The 18165-nt window shown below is 58.8% G+C and overlaps 2 protein-coding genes across 3 annotated transcripts in view; both read right to left on the reverse strand.

Annotated features, from left to right (window-relative positions):
- Positions 1 to 5604: 5604 nt before the first annotated feature.
- Positions 5605 to 13247, reverse strand: LOC111159133 (ankyrin repeat and BTB domain containing 1). 2 transcript variants are annotated; one of them, XM_022521551.1, is made up of 12 exons: positions 13133 to 13247; positions 11810 to 11872; positions 11662 to 11717; positions 10484 to 10628; positions 10180 to 10339; positions 10044 to 10089; positions 9579 to 9695; positions 9374 to 9492; positions 8793 to 8891; positions 8518 to 8685; positions 6286 to 6486; positions 5605 to 6207 (listed from the first exon to the last, which is right to left on the reverse strand). In XM_022521551.1, exons 1-12 carry the CDS (start codon positions 13186 to 13188, stop codon positions 6001 to 6003), a joined length of 1437 nt encoding a protein of 478 aa, XP_022377259.1. In that variant the 5' UTR covers positions 13189 to 13247; the 3' UTR covers positions 5605 to 6000. The 2 variants fall into 2 exon arrangements, with proteins under 2 accessions (XP_022377259.1, XP_022377260.1); XM_022521552.1 differs by having other exon boundaries at positions 11845 to 11872; positions 13133 to 13204.
- Positions 13248 to 13427: 180 nt separating this feature from the next.
- Positions 13428 to 18165, reverse strand: part of LOC111159144 (podocalyxin like 2) — a 35532-nt gene continuing 30794 nt past the window's right edge. Inside the window, exons 5-8 of the mRNA XM_022521576.1 lie at positions 17500 to 17656; positions 16872 to 16933; positions 14451 to 14630; positions 13428 to 13946 (exon numbers count right to left, since the gene is read on the reverse strand). Coding sequence (XP_022377284.1) covers positions 13734 to 13946; positions 14451 to 14630; positions 16872 to 16933; positions 17500 to 17656 — 612 coding nt within the window. The 3' untranslated portion in view covers positions 13428 to 13733. The remainder of the gene's footprint in view (positions 13947 to 14450; positions 14631 to 16871; positions 16934 to 17499; positions 17657 to 18165) is intronic.

Genomic DNA, 18165 nt, shown 5'->3' on the forward strand with positions numbered 1-18165 from the left:
CTGGGGTGAGCGAGTCATCTGACCCAACCCAGTGGGTGGGGACTGGGTTTTCCCTCCTCTGTTATTGGGGACTTGTGCGTGGAGCAGGCGGCTTGCGGGCTTGCTCCTCCCGACTTGGCCACCGCCGGTACTGGGGAGCCCGGGCCTCCCGCAGCTCTGGACTCCACGGCTAGTGGCCCCCACCCCAGGCGACTCCAGTCCATTCAGCGCTCGGTTCTCCTGCTGCTGGGCTCAGGGCTCTGCATGTCCTCCTCCAGTCTTGGGTCCCACAGTCAGCTCCGCCTCTACTCTGCCTCCTGGGTAGGGCCATAGGCCACTTCCCTCTGACCCCACAGCTGTTGCCCTCCCCTCCCGCCAGATGGCGACAGCACCCGACTTGAGGGAAGGGAGGGGGTGCCCTTTCAGCCATCCCCGTACAGCCACAGGAGGGGGCGTTGAGTCAGAGGTGGCCTTCTGGCCTCCCTGCCTTCACCCTCTTCCTCCCGTGTCCCTGGGCCCCCACACACCAGCCTCCCTGCTGGCGACCTCGGAGGCCTTTCCTAACCACCCGGTCCAAAGCCAGCACACCCACCCTGGCTCCTTCCCCACCTTCTGTATCCCCAGCACACTACTGCCCTCTGACAGGATCTGAGTTCTGCCTGACTACACAATCGCTCCGTCCCTCCACCAGAGCCGAGCTGCAGGACGCTGTGGGCTTGCTTAGGCCTCTGGTCTCCAGACTTGTCCAGTGAGGGAGGGAGGGGATGAAGAAGGGAGGGAGACCTGCTGCACCAGGTATGATGCAGGCCCTGGCGCTGCCCCCCAAAATGAGCACAGGGGGACACAAACCTGCCACCTGGTGCCCAACAGTTGTGGGGGCAGGAAGAGGGGCGATGAGAGCACAGGGGACCAGCCCAGAGGCAGCCCTGCAGGAGAGCAGAAAGATGAGTAGCAGTGGGGTGCACAGGCCCTGTGGCAAGGTGGCTTAGGGCAGGACTTGAGGGTGGAGGGAGCTCAGGTTGGCACCCACAGCAGCACCCGAGGATAGTGTAGTGAAGGGGTCCACGGGAGCGCTGCAGAGTCAGGACAAGCCTCAGAGAGCCCACAGCCCTGACTGGAGAGGGTGTCGTTGGAACACAATGCTGCCCCTGTAGGAGGGGGGTCACCTGTCAGGCTGTGGCCTCGGGTAGAGGACACAACCGGGAACAAAATGGAAGCTAGCAGGGAAGGGCAGGCTGGCCTCTTTCTCCTCCCACCTTCCCCTCTCACTGCAGGGAAGTCTTAACTACATGGCCCAAGATGGCTGCTCCAGCTCCAGTGACTGCACCCTCATTCCAGCCTGTTCGAGGGGAAGAAAGGAAGGGGCAGGCACGTACCTTTCAAGGAATAAACCAGAGCCCGCACTTAGTATCTCAGATCACATCTAGAAGCCACAGCTAAATGCATGGGAGGCTGGGAGGTGGTGGGCAGGTGCCCACAGAACAGGACAGGCTCAGGTATCAGGGGAGAGAGCAGGCTGTGCCTGAGAACAACGTGCCTGCACTGAGGCTTTCAAGGACAGGAGGCCCAGGGTCGGTATCTGCCTGGAGGATGCCGTCGGGGCGAGAATGAGCGGAGGTGAGGCTGGGCCTGACTGGGGCGGGGACACTGGGGACAAAGGGGATCCGTGGCTACTGAAGAGGTAAAAACAAGGTTTGGTGACCCTTGAGGGCAAAGGGGTCTAGAGGGAACAGAAGGAACGCATGCACATTTCCAAAATGCTACAGATAAGAAAAGCTTACAAAGTAAGCCCTAAAGTGTCCCTGTTATATCTTCCAGGAAAGAATGGAAATTCACACTGAAATTCACATTGGTTGAGCTGCCACTCCTGGCAGAGGCTTCCTCATGGGGGCCCCGTGGAATTTCTACACGAGTTCCACTGGTTGGTGGTGTTGTTCTCATTCAGACTGGTCAGCAAAGGCTCCAAGGGATTCAGTGATTGGCTCAAAAACAGCAGATTCAGAGCCCCAGCCCAGGTGTCCAAGACTCTGGTGCCGGATACCCCCTCCCTACCAGAGAAGGCAGGCGATGACAAAGCCCCAGTTGCTGCACCGCCAATGCAATGCTCAGATCTTAAACCATCTGTTTAAGGGCCTGGGATAGCCTGAGGGTGGCTTGCTGGCTCAGACATAGAAACTCCCAGAGGCCTAAGGGCCCCAGCCCTCCCTCAGGCCTGCCAGTGAGACTTTCCCCAAGTGAGAAATTTTTATGCCTTCAGGATGTCTGCTCGGGGACGAAGGCCACTCCTAGTGCTAGCAAGAGCACATCCAACCGTATGACGCCAGCACCAGATGTCAGCCTCAGCCCCCAACAGGGGCTCTTGGGTCTGCTGCAGTGAGATGGGACATTGAGGACTGTGCAGTTTTCCAGGTGGACAAAAGAACATATGCAGAACCGTCACTCTCTTTTTTAAAATTTCTATCTCTTTGCAAGTGGGTAAGATTTTAATTGATGGTTGAAAAAATGTGTTCTATTTCCGTTATAGACCTGCCTCATGTAATGACTGTTTGGGTCAGGACCAGGATCAGGGTGAAGCCAAGTAAGGCCCTTGCCTTGGACACAATGTAAAAGGGGCACCAAGAATTTTCATGAGCAAGATAAGTAATGCTCCCATGTGATGTAAATAAAATATGCATGATGAACCAAATAGCACTTTAAAGACAGGATTGGGATTCCTGATGTTTCTCCCAGCTCTGGCATGATTCAGCACACAGCACTTTACTGACCTTGCCTCCCCGCCAACAGCCCACCGTGGCTCCTTTTTCTCTCCCCCGGTGTGGGTGGGGGGGACAAGCCGACCACATGTTACATCTTAGAGACAAGACGTGTCTGTTGCTACTTGGGTCAGAGTTCAGCTGATCCAGTTTTCCTTCTGTGAAACATGTGCCAGGATCTTGAGTTGGGGCAGAGGACGCCCCGAGCAACCTCAGGGCCACGGGAAGCTGAGCTACACCGGCTTACTACCATATCCTTCCCCATGGCTCTCTCGGAAGCTGTTTTCATTGTTTCCTGCTTGCAACACTGCGCTGAACACCTTCCCCACCTTAGACCACAAGCGGCTGAGAACAGGAGGAAGGTGTGATGAGGTGGCTGGTGAACGCCCCTGTGGCGGAACTGCTGAGGGGACCGGCCACCGTCCCAGGGAACGCGGACTCTCCAGGCCCCAGTGCCTCCCTGGCAGGCACAGCTCACCAGTCTCACTCTCTCAGGGACCTGCGAAGTGCCACATCCAGAGCATTTCCCCTGAAACCTCCCCCCTTAGGTTTTTCCTTACAATCTGTAAGGAAATATTTCAAATATTTTAAAAGATGGGTTCGCTGTGTGAGTTCACTTTTGTCCCTAGTATCTACTTTTAATTTTTATTTTTTTTAAAAGATTTTATTTGACAGAGAGAGAGAGAGAGAGAGAGAGAGCGAGCTTGCACAAGCAGGCAAAGTGGCAGGCAGAAGCAGAAAGAAAGGCAGCCTCCCCCCTGAAAAAGGACCCCCATGCGGGACTCGATCTGACTCTGGGATCGTGACCTGAGCTGAAGGCAGTGGCTTAACCCAGGCGTCCTTGTAGCATCTATTTTTTTAAAAAAATGCATCGTAATCAGGGTGCCTGGGGTAGGGGGTGCAGTAGGTTAGGCATCCGACTCTTGGTTTCAGCTCAGGTCTGATCTCGGGGTCATGGGATCAAGTCCCATGTTGGGCTGGTACCCAGGGTGGAATCTGCTTGAGATTCTCTCCCTCTCCTTTTGCCCCTCCCCTGACTCGTGCTCACTTTCTAATAAATAAAATCTTTTAAAAAATGCATCATAGGGGGCGCCTGAATGGCTCAGTGGGTTAAGCCTTTGCCTTCGGCTCAGGTCATGATCTCAGGGTCCTGGGATTGAGCCCCGCGTCGGACTCTCTGGCTCAGCAGGGAGACTGCTTCCCCCTCTCTCTCTGCCTGCCTATCTACTTGTGATCTCTGTCAAATAAATAAAATCTGTAAAAAAAATTTTTTTTAAGTAAATGCATCATAATTTAAAAAAAATTTTTCTAACGTTTAAACTCACTACACGTACCTTGGCACATGTAGGAGTTGGTGTGGGGTCTAAGGTGGGACTTGTGGCTCTTGTGCCACCAGCCTGGACCCACCCTTCCTGTCTGGGTGCCTAGAGCAAGCAGAGTGACCTTGCAAAGCTTAAGTCAGCCCCTGCCACACCCTCCTCGGCTCTCCCTCCACACCTTGGGTGGAGCCCAGCATTTCACAAAATACACAAGCTCACTCCGTGGGCCTGTGTGGGCCCCTTCCCAAGTAGCAGGAACTCACCTTAAATGCCCCAAGCGAGGAGGGGAGGTACAATCGAGTCATCCCAATTGACAGCTGGGTAAACTGAGACACAGAGCTGTAACCAGGCAGTTAAGAGGTAGAGCCAGGGTGGGAACTCTGGCCATGCTGGCCTCCCTTGGTCTCATCCTGGGCCTCTTTAGGCTCCTAGGCCCAGCCGCCCTCCACCCAGCACACCCCACTGTCCACTTGGCAAGTTCCCCTCCCCAACCCTCCCACACATCATCTCCTTGCCAACTGCATACCTTGTTCAACTGACCCATCCAATCTTACAGCTGACCCCATGTGAGCACTGTGCCAGACCACTATGGATGAAATGCACGGGGGACTTAAGGAAAAGACCCCAGAAGTTGTGGAACTGACGACCAAGAGTAAAAAGGCGCAAAGGGCCAGAACAATAACTGCAGGGAGGGCCAGGAGCCCCACTGCTATGCCCCGGGCAGAAGGGGGCAAGCATCAGGGTATTTGTGCCTGGGCCTCAGGACCCCAGGGATTGGGGTGAGGGACTGGCTACAGGGCATCCTGAGAAAGCCACCTCTGACATCCTTGGTAACCACAGCCCCTGTGGCAGAGCCCAGGAGGAAGGCTGGCCCTGGGCTAAGGGCTCCCCACAGCCAGTGGCCAGTGGGCTGGGGAGTGGAGGGAGCCAGGCTGGGGCTAGCTGGGGTCACTGGGCCTCCTCCTACCCCTTCCACTTCTACCCCTCCTCCCTGGCTCTCCTCTTGGAGCTGTACAGCAAGCTGCCACTGCAGGGCTGACGGAGGCCTCTCCCTTCTGGCCCTGCCCACCACCCAGCCCTTGGTCCTTGCAGGTGGAAAACGCAGGTGCTTGTGGGGAGACACCATGGCGGGATGAACAGCCTCTGGTATACAGGCAGTGCTCAATAAACAAGTGCTAGAAACCAGTGTGCCTTGGAAACCAGTCCTTTCCTGGTGTGAGGGGGAAGCAGCCTCTGCAGTCGCCCACTCAGCCCTCCCACTAAACCTCCCCCAAGACCACTGAGGGCGGTGGGGGGTAGGGAAGGGAGGGGTCGGACTTCACCAAGAGGGCCCCAGAACAATAGCTGCGCCTGAGGGGAGCCCCACTGCTAGGGAGGCTGGGCCCAGCAAAGAGGGGCTGCCTATTCAGACCCACACACACTCCCAGCCCCCAAGGAGCCCCTGTTGGGCACCAAGGCCTTCCCAGCTTGGATGAGGGGCTCTAAACCCAGAGCTTCCTCCCTGGCCCTCCCCAGCGCCTTCCCGGGAGCCCACCCAAGACACAGGCTCAGGCTCCCACAGTGAATCAAGCTTTATTGCCACACACAGACTTTTCTGCTCCCTGTGGGCCAACTCTGCACTTCAGGGAAGCCTGCTTGCTGGCTTGGCTTGGAAGCAAACACGCCAGGGCCAGGAGAGAGGGGGTGTGGAGGGGTTCCGGGGGAGGGAGGCCCAAAGAGACCCCTACCCCAGGTTTCCCTGAGCAGTGCCCAGCCCCAGGGCCTTGGGGGCTGGCTTGTGTTGGGGGGGGCCTCACCCTGATCCTCCCCTGGGGCTCCCAGGCACGTGGGGAGAGGGGTACCCCATGGAGCCCCCTCAGCCCATCACGATGCCCTCAAGGGTGCAAGGAACAGAAAGACCAGCGGCAAATGTGCACACGCATGCATGTGCACGCCCACGCCACGTGCGGTCAGCAGTCCAGGCCGATGGACACCAGCAGGTCCTCCAGTGCCCGTAGCCGCTGCTGGGCCTCCTCAATGGCGCTGTAGGTCTGCACCGTGCTAGCCACATGGAAACGGATGTCGTCCACCAGCGGGATGGAGTCTGTCTCCTGCCGGGCAGCCACGGCCGCCGCCTCCTCCCGCACGGCATCCACAAAGTCTTCCCGCTCCACCAGCTGCAGAGAAGCCAGCTCAGAGCCCGCCTGCCGCCGGCCCTCAGCCTGCCCCACCCACCACGGCTCCCATGGGCCCACCTTCTCGATGACCTTGGCCATGTACTCTGTGCACTGGTCCTCAAGGCGCGCCAAGCGGAACAGCTTGGCCACACGCCACACGCCCACCACGCTGTCCTCGTCCAGCAGGTGGGCCAGACTGCGGCCACACAGCCGCTTCAGGCCTGGCAGCAGGTACATGTCGGCCACGCTCAGCACATCATAGGCTGCCTCGGGGGGCAGCTGCAGTGAAAGAAGGGGTGAGGGAGGGTGTGCCCCAAGGTCACCAAGGCCACTCAGGGCCCTGGCAGCAAGGCAGACCAGGAGCTCCAACCCACACCTCACAGGGCCCAGACTGCTGCAGGCACTGTGGGACCAGAAAGGCTGAAGGGGTCTGGGGTTCCCGGGCCCCAGGCAGGCTTGCAGGCCAAAAGCAGCAGGGCCTCAGCAGGGGAAAGAGGCTGAGCTGTGAATCACACAGAACGTCTTCTGAAATTCTAGCTGTGGGACCCTCCTAGGCAAGTCACTTCATCTCTGTGTGCCTCAGTTTCCTCCTCTCTGGGAGGCACAACCATGCCTGCCTCAAAAGACTGTCAGAAAACAGAAGGTGCTCCTCTAAACTGAGGCAGGGGTGCCCCCACTAAGGCGGTGCAGTAACTCTTTACCTGCTCCCCCACCCCCAACACCGGGACCGCACGCTGGGAGTGGGCTCAGCTCCCATCCAGACTTCGGACAGGCACAGGCAGCAGGCTGAAGACAGGGTGGGCAGGACCTCTGCTAGCACGTCCAGGCCACACGCACTGCTCCACCAGGTCAGGCACTTTGCCTGGGACACACACATCCCTCCCCATGAGCCCTTGAAAGAGAACAGCTATCAGCGACCCTGCTCTCTAGACGGGGAAAACTAAGGCACAGAGCAGCTAAGTAACCGGCTCTGAGGTAACACACAACTTGTGGACGGCTAACCCCAGTGTCAAACCAGGTCTGCAGCCCAAGGCCACACTTCCAGCCATTAACAGCTGTCCTCAGTGGCAAAGCTCCCTCAGGAACTGGGGGGGGGGGGGGGGATCATGGATCCCAGATGGCATGGGCCAAAGAGCTGTGCCACAGGAGGAATGAAGTCGAGAAGGCAGGAGGAATGGAGGCTGGAAAGAGTGTGTGAGTGCAGTGGCTGCTGGCCTTAGGACTGGGGGTGCTACGTGCAGCGAGCACAGGGCTAACATCACAGCCTGGCCGGTCTCCTGCGCCCTCCTCCTGACCAGAGGCCGCATGTCCCAGCCTGTGCTCTTGGCAAGTGAGTTCTCTCCAGAGCCACAGAACTGGCGTGTGTGGCCTCCACCTGGCCTATGACAAAGGAAACTGCTTGCCTCGTCTTCCTCTTCCTCCTGACACATGAGTCAGCCCATACCCCGACCTCCAGATGCAGAGCAGAACGCCACCTCAGGTGCTGAGGACCAGGTCCAACCCGCTCTGTTTCGCAAGGAAGCGTGAGTGGAACACAGCCACACCCGCTCACTCCTACCCCGGCTAGAGGGTGCTTGGCGCAACGGCAGCGTGGACCGGTCGGGGTAAGGATGCTCGTGCACACGGCACTTACACCTGGTCCCTGGAGGTCTGCAGACCCCTGCCCTAGGCCATGTCACGGGGACAAGATGGAGGGGACAACCTGGGTCCCAGAGCACGCACTTGGTGCACGCACCTCAGACATGAAGGAGAAACGAACTTCTCTCTAAGTTACCAGATGTGGGTGCTCTGTTTATCGTTTGTCACAGTGGCCTTTTACATACACACACACACACACACACACACACCCCTTCGACACTAGCTCTGGCTGCCCGTGTTGCCCACACGTTAGGGATGCTCTGGGGCAGGTGAAGACCCAGGGACACAAAAGAACAGGGCACAGAAATCCAGAACCTTGGGCGTGGGCTGCTATCTAGAGGCAGGAGGCTCAGGGTACCCCACTATTGTAATTCAGGGTTACTCCCCCTACCCACCCTCCAACTGGAGAACTCGGGGACCCCAGGTGGCATATGCTCATGGTGTGGCTCCCACCACTCCTTCCTGCTCTGGAACCGACTGAGGCCCCCTCTGCCTGAAAGATAAATCCAGACATGTCCCCCACTTCCTCTCCAGGCTCCTGGAAAACCAGCCCCATGAAGCCAAGCAGGACCTGGGTCCTCCCTTTAAGCCCCGTGGAGACCCGGGCTGTGGCCCTGTCCTGACTGTCACACGCCCCCAGCCCAGCGCCCCCAGCCCGCCCAAGCCCCGCACCTCTGTGTGGTCGCTGTAGATGTAGTAGAGCACATGCGTGAAGATGTCGGGCGAGATGCCGTGGAGGGTGATGGCTGGGAGGCCGCCTGAGGCCTCCAACTCCTCGTTCTCTCGGAAGTGGTCATCCAGCAGGGCCCGGAAGTAGTCACTGCGGCCGCAGAAGAAGGCCTGGGGGAGGCTGGGCTCAGGAAGGGCAAGGGCTGGGGCCCATGCCCAGAGAGCTGGCCAGGGACTTAAGGTAAGGGGGCGATGGTGTAGGGGGGAAGGGACGGCACCTTGTGGCAGAGAAAGCTGCAACCTTCCACCCGGAAACAGACATCGGGACAGCTGTTGAAGCCGTCAGGGCAAGGGAAGGGCAGCTCCCCGAGATCACCCTGGGGGGGAATGGGAAAAAAAGACACCCTCAGAGCAGGGGTGACAAGGGAGAGTGGCCAGCCCCAGCCAAAAGCCTGTTCTAGCTCAACCCCTGAGGGCTGGACTGCTGCCCCATTTGAAGACTTGAGTACAACACCAACAACAAAAGTAGGCTCAGAAAAGGGAAGCAACGGGGGTGCCTGGGTGGCTCAGTCGGTTAAGCGCCTGCCTTTGGCTCGGGTCATGATCCCAGGGTTCTGGGATCAAGCCATGCATGGGGCTCCCTGCTCAGAGGAGGAGCCTGCTTCTTCCTCTCCTATCTCTCCCACTGTTCCTGGGTGCTGTCAAATAAAATCTTTCAAAAAAAAAAAAAGAAAGAAAAAAAGAAAAAGAAAAGGGAAGTGACTGACTTCAGGTCACACAAGGGTTGAACCCGAGAGTGGGACCTGTCTACCACAGCTATGCCCACATCGGGCCCCATCCCAGGGTGCCCTGCACTTACACGGAGCTCGGGGGGCAGGGCGCAGTCGGCCAGCAGGGCCATGTCCTCCCGAAGCCGGGGGTCTGCTGGGGGGGACTCGATAGTCAGCACCTTCACGCACGTGCCTGGCTTGGATGCCACTGTGGAGGGGAGAGTATAGCTTCAGGGAGCCAGGTGGGCCCTGCCAGTTCCCACCTGATGCCCTGGACCCCAAGCCTGGACGCACCGAACTCGGACACCTTCTCGCACTTGGCCTCCAGGTCACTGAGCAGGTCCCAGAGCTGGCACTGCTTGGCCAGGCGCTCACAGTCGCTAACGTGTTCCACACCGATGTCCAGGCGGCCTGGGTGCGACACAGGAAGCTCAGGACCCGAGATGAGCCCTCCGCTGTCCCTAGCACTGGGACTCCTGGATCTACTTGCTGCCTTGGGTTTCCTATCGGGAGCCACTGCCTGAGTTCTACAGGCCCCGGGACAGACAGGAGAGGGCTCAGTTTGCAGGCGGGACAAGCTCTTCCTGAGCAGACACACTGGCTCATTGTCTCCCAGCCCATCCAGGAGGCAGGTGGAACTGCCCCACAATGCAGGGGATAAGTACCAGGAGATAAAATGGGGGGTCCAAGGCTACAGGTGGGTCTGCTGCTAGACAGAAATACCGTCCCTGCCTGCCCACCCTGGGCCCAGAGATTCACCTGTGTACAGGTACTGCAACAGGGCCCCAAAGGCCACGGGGTTGATCTGTAAGCAGAGACAGTCAGGAGGAGAGGTCAGAGGTGGCCACACAGCACAAGCCCCCTGCCGTCTCAATGCCCCCTGGGGTGGACGCACCAGTGGATGCCTCAGGACCACGACGTTCTTGCCCTTCCATTTGGTGTCCAGCATGTTGGCAAAGTAGGCACTGCGCACACCCAGGACACAGCGATGTGCCCGGAAGGGCTTCCCATGCACGACAAAAACCACATCGCTATGGATGCCTTGCTCCAGAAGCCTGGGAAGGGGATGCGGAGGGGGTGTTCAGTGTGCGACTCCCCCCACTCTCAGCACAACAGCCCCCATCCCAGCCTGCAGAAGAGCCCTCAGCCCCACATCACTGTCCCACTCCACGCACACCCAGCCCTACACCCCATCTCACCGCTGCAAGAAGTCGTCGTAGTAGTCCCGCCTCCTGCAGGAGGCTGTCACCTGCTTATAGTCACGCAGGGCCCGGCGAATGGGGTCACTCAGTGCTCCATAGAGGCAGCGTTCCCCATCAAAGGTGTTGGCCTCACAGCGAGCTCCTGGGGGTAGCAGGGCTCACCAGTCAGCAGGGTCAGGAACATGCACACCGTGGCTGGGATAGGGCCTGGAGGAAATCCTCATCTCTCCCCCTGCAACCTTCCCACATGTAGGGCCCAGCCCTGTAACGTGGAGCCCCTTCCAAATTACCCTGGGCCCACTCTGACACTATAATCTCCCCTGCCAGGACCTAGGCACACAGGCACATCTGAGCACCACACACTAAAAATAGAGCAGGCTCAGAGACTGCCCTGTTCTATGCACTGGAGGAACAACCATAAACAGACAAGTACCTGTTCTAACTAAGCTGATATTCTAGTGGGGCAGTGGCCAATAAACAGGTTAATAAATGTCAGGTGCTATGAAGAAAAAGCAAGTAAGACAAATGGTAACAGCAGTTGTGGCTGCCACATAGTGAGGCCACGAAAGGTTGCTGTGGCCGTGACCGCATGCAGAAACCTGAATGGAATGAGGAAGTCAGCCATGCAAAGATCTGAGAAAGGGCCATCTAAACAGAAAGAGCAAGTGCAAAGGCCCTGAGGTAGAGGCAGACTTGGAGTGCCAGAGCACTGGAGAGGCAAGTATGGCTGGAAGACTGAGCACCTGGGGAACCAAAGGAGGTGAGGCCAGAGCGGGAACAGCAGGTCAACTTAGAAGCACAAAGACTGGCAAGGCATTCTAGTTTTATGCTAAATACAAAGGCAATCTTTGGAGAACTTAAAGCCTATCAGGCTTAGGAGACCCACCAGGCTGCATTATGGAGAACAGACTATAGGTGGGGCAAAAGGGACAGTCAGGAGACCAGAGAAGGCTGGCTTTGAGGCTGGGGAGATGTGCTGTAGTTGGGCTGGGTGGTGGCAGTGGAGATGGGGAAGTGCATAAGGCAGAAAATAGGTTCTGAAAGTAGAACCAACAGGACTTGCTGACTGGATGTGTGTGGGGGTGACGGAAAGACAGGACTTGATGGTGTCTGCAAATGCAATACACACACACACACACACACACACACACACAGCCTCAGCCCCCCTCTCTCACCATTGGCCAGAAGATAGAGTACTAGCTCCTCGTGCCCACACAGGCAGGCATAATACCTGAGGGAGGAAAAGGAGTACAGGAGGGAGTTACCAGGACTGAAAGCCCCCGCCCCACACCTGCCATGACCACCCACCCAGCCGGCACTCACAAAGGGGTGCTGTCCCACTTGTCCCGCACATTCACCTCCACGTCCCGTTGCTCCAGCAGGTACCTAGGCGGGGAGGAGGTCAGAGTCCGAGTCAGGACACTTTCATGGTCTGTGAGAGGAGACCCACAGACTGGGGAAAGAGAGAAAACATCCCTTTTGGCTGAGGGAAGTCTCCCCTAGGTGAGGGCAGATGACAGGCAGACCAGAGCAGGAAAGGCATTTGAAGCAAACGGACCAACATAGGTAGACAAGGTGTAGAGCTGGGAACTCAAAAGGCAAACACTGAGCCTCAGAAGCAGGACCCCAGAGCCCAGTAGGTCGAGAGTCTGGCCTGAAGGCATTTGGGAGAGAGAAGCTGATGACGGGCATCTGTTCTGCCAGAGCCCTCGGGCTGCTTGGGCCAGCAGACTGGACCAGGGAGACTGGAGTCAGGGAGACCAAGAAGGCTGCTGCAGGTGTCCGGGTGGTGTGGAAGCGTGAAGAGAAGTGAACAGATTCTAGAATCCAGAAGTCAGGAGACATGGTAGCCAATGGCATGTAGGAGGCGAGGAGGGCCATCAAGGATGGTGATGAAGCCATCACTGAGGGCAGGAAGCCTGGGGTAGACGTCCAAGCTGGCGGGGAGTGCTCTTGAGTTGCACTCAGCTTCAGGGGTTATCAGCTAACTCCTAGGTGACACCTGCTGCTGGGGGGCGGGGGGACGGGGACCAGGGACGCTGTGGGAGTCAGGAAGCCTGGGACCAGCCCAAGGGAGGTAGTGGTGGGTCAGATACAAGGAACAGGGAGGGAAGGGCCCACGAAGTGAGATGCCCCACATCCCAAACAGGCACCCCGTCACTCCCTGTTCTATGGCGATTTCTACGCAGATTTGCTTTAACTACACTTAGGAGTTTCCCAAATCTCCAGGGATCAGAGGTTAATTCTGGGTCCTAGGTGTTCCCAGCATGCCAGTCCCGGAGCGCATCAGCGCGAAGAGCCAGGTTTAGAGTCCCGGGCCCGCCTCGGGGTCTGACCTCCCGGTCCTGAGCACTCAGAGGGCGACCCTCCTCTCCGCGGCTCCGCGTAGCAGTCCTCTCCTCCGGGACCCCAGGGAGTAAAACACCCCCAGCACTCCGTCCTGGCGCACCCCGACTGGGAAAGCTGCCTCGGCACCCTGCTGGGGCACCCAGGCGCTCTTGCCCGATGGGGCCGTCTATGGTGGGTTCAGCGCGGGGGCTGCGGCGGCGCAGAGGCGCGCGCCTGTCCCGAGCCGGTCCACCGCACGCACCGGGGCCGGCGGCGCCCCTCCCACCCCGCACCCCCCGGGGGCTGCGGGGTCCTCACCGCACTCGGCCCACATCCCCCTTTCTGCAGCTGGCGAAGAGGTCGCTGGTGTCCATGATGCGGGCAGCTCGGACCCGGGCCGAACGACCTCAGGCGTCGGTGGCTGCAGCGGCGGCGGCGGCGACGCGCCCCGGCCGGATGTAAACACACGCGGCCCCGCCCCGCTCCGCAGCGGCGCCTGGCGCCCGGAGGACCGACCCGGGCCGCGCCGCCCCGCCCCCTGCGCGCCCGCCCCGCCCCGCCCCGCCCCGGAGCAAGAATGAGTACGGCAGGCGAACTGGCTGGGCCCGGCGTGGTCTCCGGGCGGGTTTAATGGGGGTCCCGGGGCGCGGCCGGGGAAGCGGGGCCGTTCCGGAACCGGCCCCTTGGGGCGTCAGGTGGGAGTGGGGAGGGCTGTGCCGAGACTGTTCCGTGAGTCGGTGGGAAGCGGGAGGACCCCGCACCGAGGGCCGGGCTGCGGAAGAGCGGCCGGGACCGGGAGGGGAGGGGAGGCGCGGCTGACCGCTCCGGGTCCACCCGGCTCGTCCCGGCGCAGCCCCAACTGGACGACGGCACGGTCGCGGGGTCACAGCGGGCCAGAGCTGTCGGCGGGCGGGCTCCCTCACAGGTGCGTGTCCTCCTCGAACACGTCCGAGTCCTCGGGGTCCCGCTTGCCTCCCATGAGCGCGCTCCAGCCCCCCGGGCCGTTGACGGCCCCACCGCCGTTCAGGCTGGGCTGCTTCTCCTGCATCTCCGACTGGCTGTCGCTGGCCACGTCCAGCGTGGGGTTGTCGTGGCAGCCGTTCTCTACGAAGCGCAGCTCCTCGCCGTGTGACTGCGGCGGTTGGGAGAGAGCCGCTGGGCGAGCGCCCCAACCCAAGCCCCCCACCCGCCGGAACAGCTCCGAGCACACGGCCTGGAACCATTCACTGTTCCTTCCCTGGTCTGTGAGACGGGACACAGGGAACCCCCAGCAGACCCTCGAAAGATGTCCGTTCCCTTCTGTCCTGTTCCCACAACCAAACTCCTGATGAGACTTTGCACTCAGCAAGCGGGGGGCCTCCCTGACACCATCTGATCTCTCCCCACAGCCCCCACAGCCCCCACTGCACGTCTAGCACCTATGAATGGGCAGGTGCCCTGCAGACAGGAGGGATAAACTGCGGGGGAGGCTCTGGACAAGCAGCTTCAGGAGCAGACCCCCATCCCAGGACAATTACTGCCACCCCACCTGCAGTGTGGACAGTGAGTCTTGGATGACTGAACCTGCTGGGTACTCTCTCCTCCATAGGCAGAACCCCCAGCCCAAGCCCTCCTGCCAATGTGCCCCCATGCTCACCACATGTTTGAGCTTGGGCAGCCGGCGCTGCCAGCAGTTATAGAGCAGGCCCAGCACGATGATGATGACACAGATGGCACCGATGACCACCAGCACCACAAAGAGCGTCCCATAGTCACTGCGCACCTGGCTGGCCCGTGCCTGGCAGCTGCTTGTAGTGGAGTAGTTCTGGATGCCAATCTGGGGGTGGGAGGGGCCAGTTTCCCCAGCTGAGGTCCTGGGTGTCAGGGCTCCCCACGGGGATCTAGGGTTGGGGCTCAGGGATGGGGGACAGGCTTTGAGAAGAGTCGGCATGCTCCTGACTATGCGCTCTCAGAGGCCTGGACCTGTGCTCATCTGGGACTCCATCCCTGTCTCTGCCCAATCGCCATCCGTTCACCGGATGGCAACCCCAAGCCTCCTGATGCTATGCCTCCATTCCCAACCTCCCCTCACATCCCCTCCATGGCTCTGCCCTGATCCTGTCCCTGTTGGGGCAGACGTCTGCCTCCCCTAATGATTCAGGTCCCTGAAACACAGCTTCTACCTTGAGTGTGGAGGTGTTCTGTCACCATTATGGACAGTGCAGATCAGGATGCTGAGGACAGCCTACATCCTGGGCCACCACCAGCCTCCCAGCTTCCCCCCTTTTCCCACTAAGAGTGGGTGGTGACCAATGGCCCACCACCCACTTGGCTGGCCAGTACCTCTGCTACAGTGCAAGCTGTCCTGGGTGGGCTGCTCTTCTCAGGCCTAGAGGCTGCTGCACCCCTGCTGGGCCAGGCAGGTGCACTCTCCACAAATGAGCACCTCAAGCAGAGAGCAGGAAAGGGGAGGTGCTATCCTCATTGGATGACAGGTGCCAGGGTGAGGGGGCTATCTACTAGCTTCCAATGCAACAGCCTGGGAGCCACCCTTTCTGCCTGGAACTCCTCTACATGAGGCCAGGTCTCATCTCTGCCTGGGTGTCTGTGAACATCCTGTCTATTTCCAGTACTTTTCTTTACTGACTTTTTAAATTATCAAAGATCAGTTTCTCTTGCTAGGTTCAGCCACCTAACTAAAATTGCTAAATTTGCCAGACCAGGTCAGTCTGAATAGTGCCCGGCAAAGCTAGAACACCCAGGGGCAGGGAGAGGCAGGAAGTTTCTGTGGGAAAAAAAAAAGATGAAGACCAGCCCAAGTTTCCACCTGTCCGCCCATCCCAGCACCCTGTGTTCATGAATCCAGAACTTAACAACTGGGAAGTCCCTTGGTAACCATCCAGGTAGTAAGGACAACATTGTGCTTAAAGGCCTGGGCTCTTAAATCCTTCAGGCCTGGTCCAAAGCCTGGCTCTGCTGCTTCCTGGCTGTGCGTTCTCGGGCGAATCACTTCCCTTCTGTGGGCTACAGCTCCCATCTTAAATAGGACACCAATGGTACTCAACAGGGAACCCTGTTTAATCCTCACGAGGCAAGGGCTGGCGCTGAGGGCTGGGTGAGAGAACCCAGCGCAGTCTGGCACTCAGTAAGCATTCAGTGTGCTTATCAAAAAAACCCCAAACCACCAGCACAACCACCTTTCCGCCTTGCGTGTGACAGATAAGGAGGTGGGGTGCACGGTCATGCACAGCTCATCTTTCCCAGCTGTGAAATACTGCAGAGCCTGGGAGAAAGGAGAGGGCTGATGCCAGGTCACTGGGTTTCACAGTGAGCAGTTGGCATGATGGCTGTCCTGGGGAAAGGAGGAGAGGAACCCCCAAGGTCTTCCCCACTAAAGAAAGTGCAACAAGGAGCAGGAAGACCAAGGAGAAGGACCGAGGGGGGGCTGCCCCACCCACAGGCCCTGGCTCTGCTCAACCCTACACAGGGGTGGCTGGCAGTGCAGGAGACAGGCTGGCCAGAGTGTTGCTCAGCTCATGTCTCTAGGACCGGCCATGCAGATGGCCAACTGCACTGGGTCAGGGCTGCTCCTCAAGATGGTGGGGCTGTCCCCTGAGCACGAGCCCTGTCCTGCCAGATGATGCCTGACTGATGGCTTCTGAAGCATGCCCACGCCTGTTGTGTTTTCTTTTGTGGTTTCTGAAACTGCATCACGCTCTCCTATCCCACGAGGCCTCTACCCAATTCCTAGGGCAATTCCCACTTACCCACAAGACTCCCACTGACCAGTCCAGATCCCCCTTGGAGGTCCCATTCCTTCTGAGTTCTATCCGGACTACCACCCGCTCCGGGCCCTTTCGCAAACTGCGGTGGTGCATACACATTCCGAAGCATTCGTGCACTCCATCTCTCCCGCGGGAACTGTGTCTTAGGAGGACTGAAAGGAGGAGCTGTGCGGAGCAAGAGCTGGACTTCTGCTCCTTTGTACCATGTGCCGGCTATCTCCCACCCTCAGTGAAGGCATCCCTGCTCCCAGAGCTGTAAGGAATGAGAGGGGAATAGGTCCCTGCCTTCTTACCTCCACCAGATTCCTGCGGATGTCACCCAGCATGGAAAGGACATCTTGAGTGGGCACCACCCCTGGGGGTAGACACCATCATCAGCACAGCCTTGGCTACTGGGGCACACCCAACTCCCTGGGATAACCTTTGGCCTAAGACTCCAGAGGCTTGTTTCCCTGCTCCTGACCACATGTAGACCCCATGGTGTATGCACTTCCCCTCTCCCCAATGCTCGCTTTCCAAAGCCTGCCTCATTGCAAAGGAGTGAGTGAATGGGCACCATGTGACAGGTGGGACACCAGGCGGTCACTCCCACAGCCCCACACTGCTGCATTCTGAACACGCTCCCTCTGCAACCCACCACTCCTGTGCAATGCCTATTGTCTCCTGCCGTGGTGCTGAAACCACACCTTTCCCCCTCCTGGTCCCCACGTTTGCACCCTCCTCCTCTTTGCCAGAATTCCAGTTCAACTCCAGTTGAACCCTACATCAGGGGCCCAACCACTACCTCTTGTTGCAATCCTAAGGTCCAAGGTCAAAGCCTCTGGGTGCTTTCCTGTGGTTCTGTAGACCTCCCGCAGCCCGCGAGAAATGGTTTGATGCTGCCTCCCTGGGCCCTCCCTTCCCTGTGCTGCCCCCACTCACCCTGCTCGCCCACCAAGGTCATCAGAAGATGCTGCTCCTTCTCACTGGGCTTGCTCAGGGAGATGTGCCAGTCCCCGTGGCGGCCACTGCCATGGCGGGGCAGCACCTCCTCCACCAGGGCCAGGAGCTGCAGCCCTCGGTGCTGCCGGAACACTTCCTGCAAGGACAGAAAGAGAACCCCCCACCCAGTAAGCAAGAGGGCTCTACTGACACCCCACCTCCGGGTCTAGCCCCCACTCCAGCCTCCAACCTCCCAGTGGCCAAACCCTGGGAAAGGCCATCTGGCTATTCCAGAGGGGACTGCTCTTACAGACCTGGAGACCATCGAGATGCTTTGAGCCCAGCCTTTGGGCAGAACTGTGGGAACGTCAAGACACACATCCACTGGGCATCCAGATGTTCCTTCCTGCCTGAGCCTCTCACATGAGGAGGGTGTGGGGACTGCTGGGGGATACTTGCTATTGAACTTGAGGACAGATACATTCCAGTGCAACAAGTCTTGAAGTGGGTGTGTCATGTGTGATGGCCTACGGAAGTCTGCTGATCAGGCCTGAGTATTCAAGTGTACAGCGCAAGGGATGAATATACTGGGAGGTCAGGCATGCAACAGATCAAAGATGCACCCCAAACCCAGGAGGAGAAGTGGGGAGCAGTAACAGGCTCACC

Source organism: Enhydra lutris, unplaced genomic scaffold, assembly GCF_002288905.1.
Source record: "Enhydra lutris kenyoni isolate GAN:26980312 unplaced genomic scaffold, ASM228890v2 scaffoldscaffold66, whole genome shotgun sequence".
Classification (NCBI taxonomy): domain Eukaryota; kingdom Metazoa; phylum Chordata; class Mammalia; order Carnivora; family Mustelidae; genus Enhydra; species Enhydra lutris.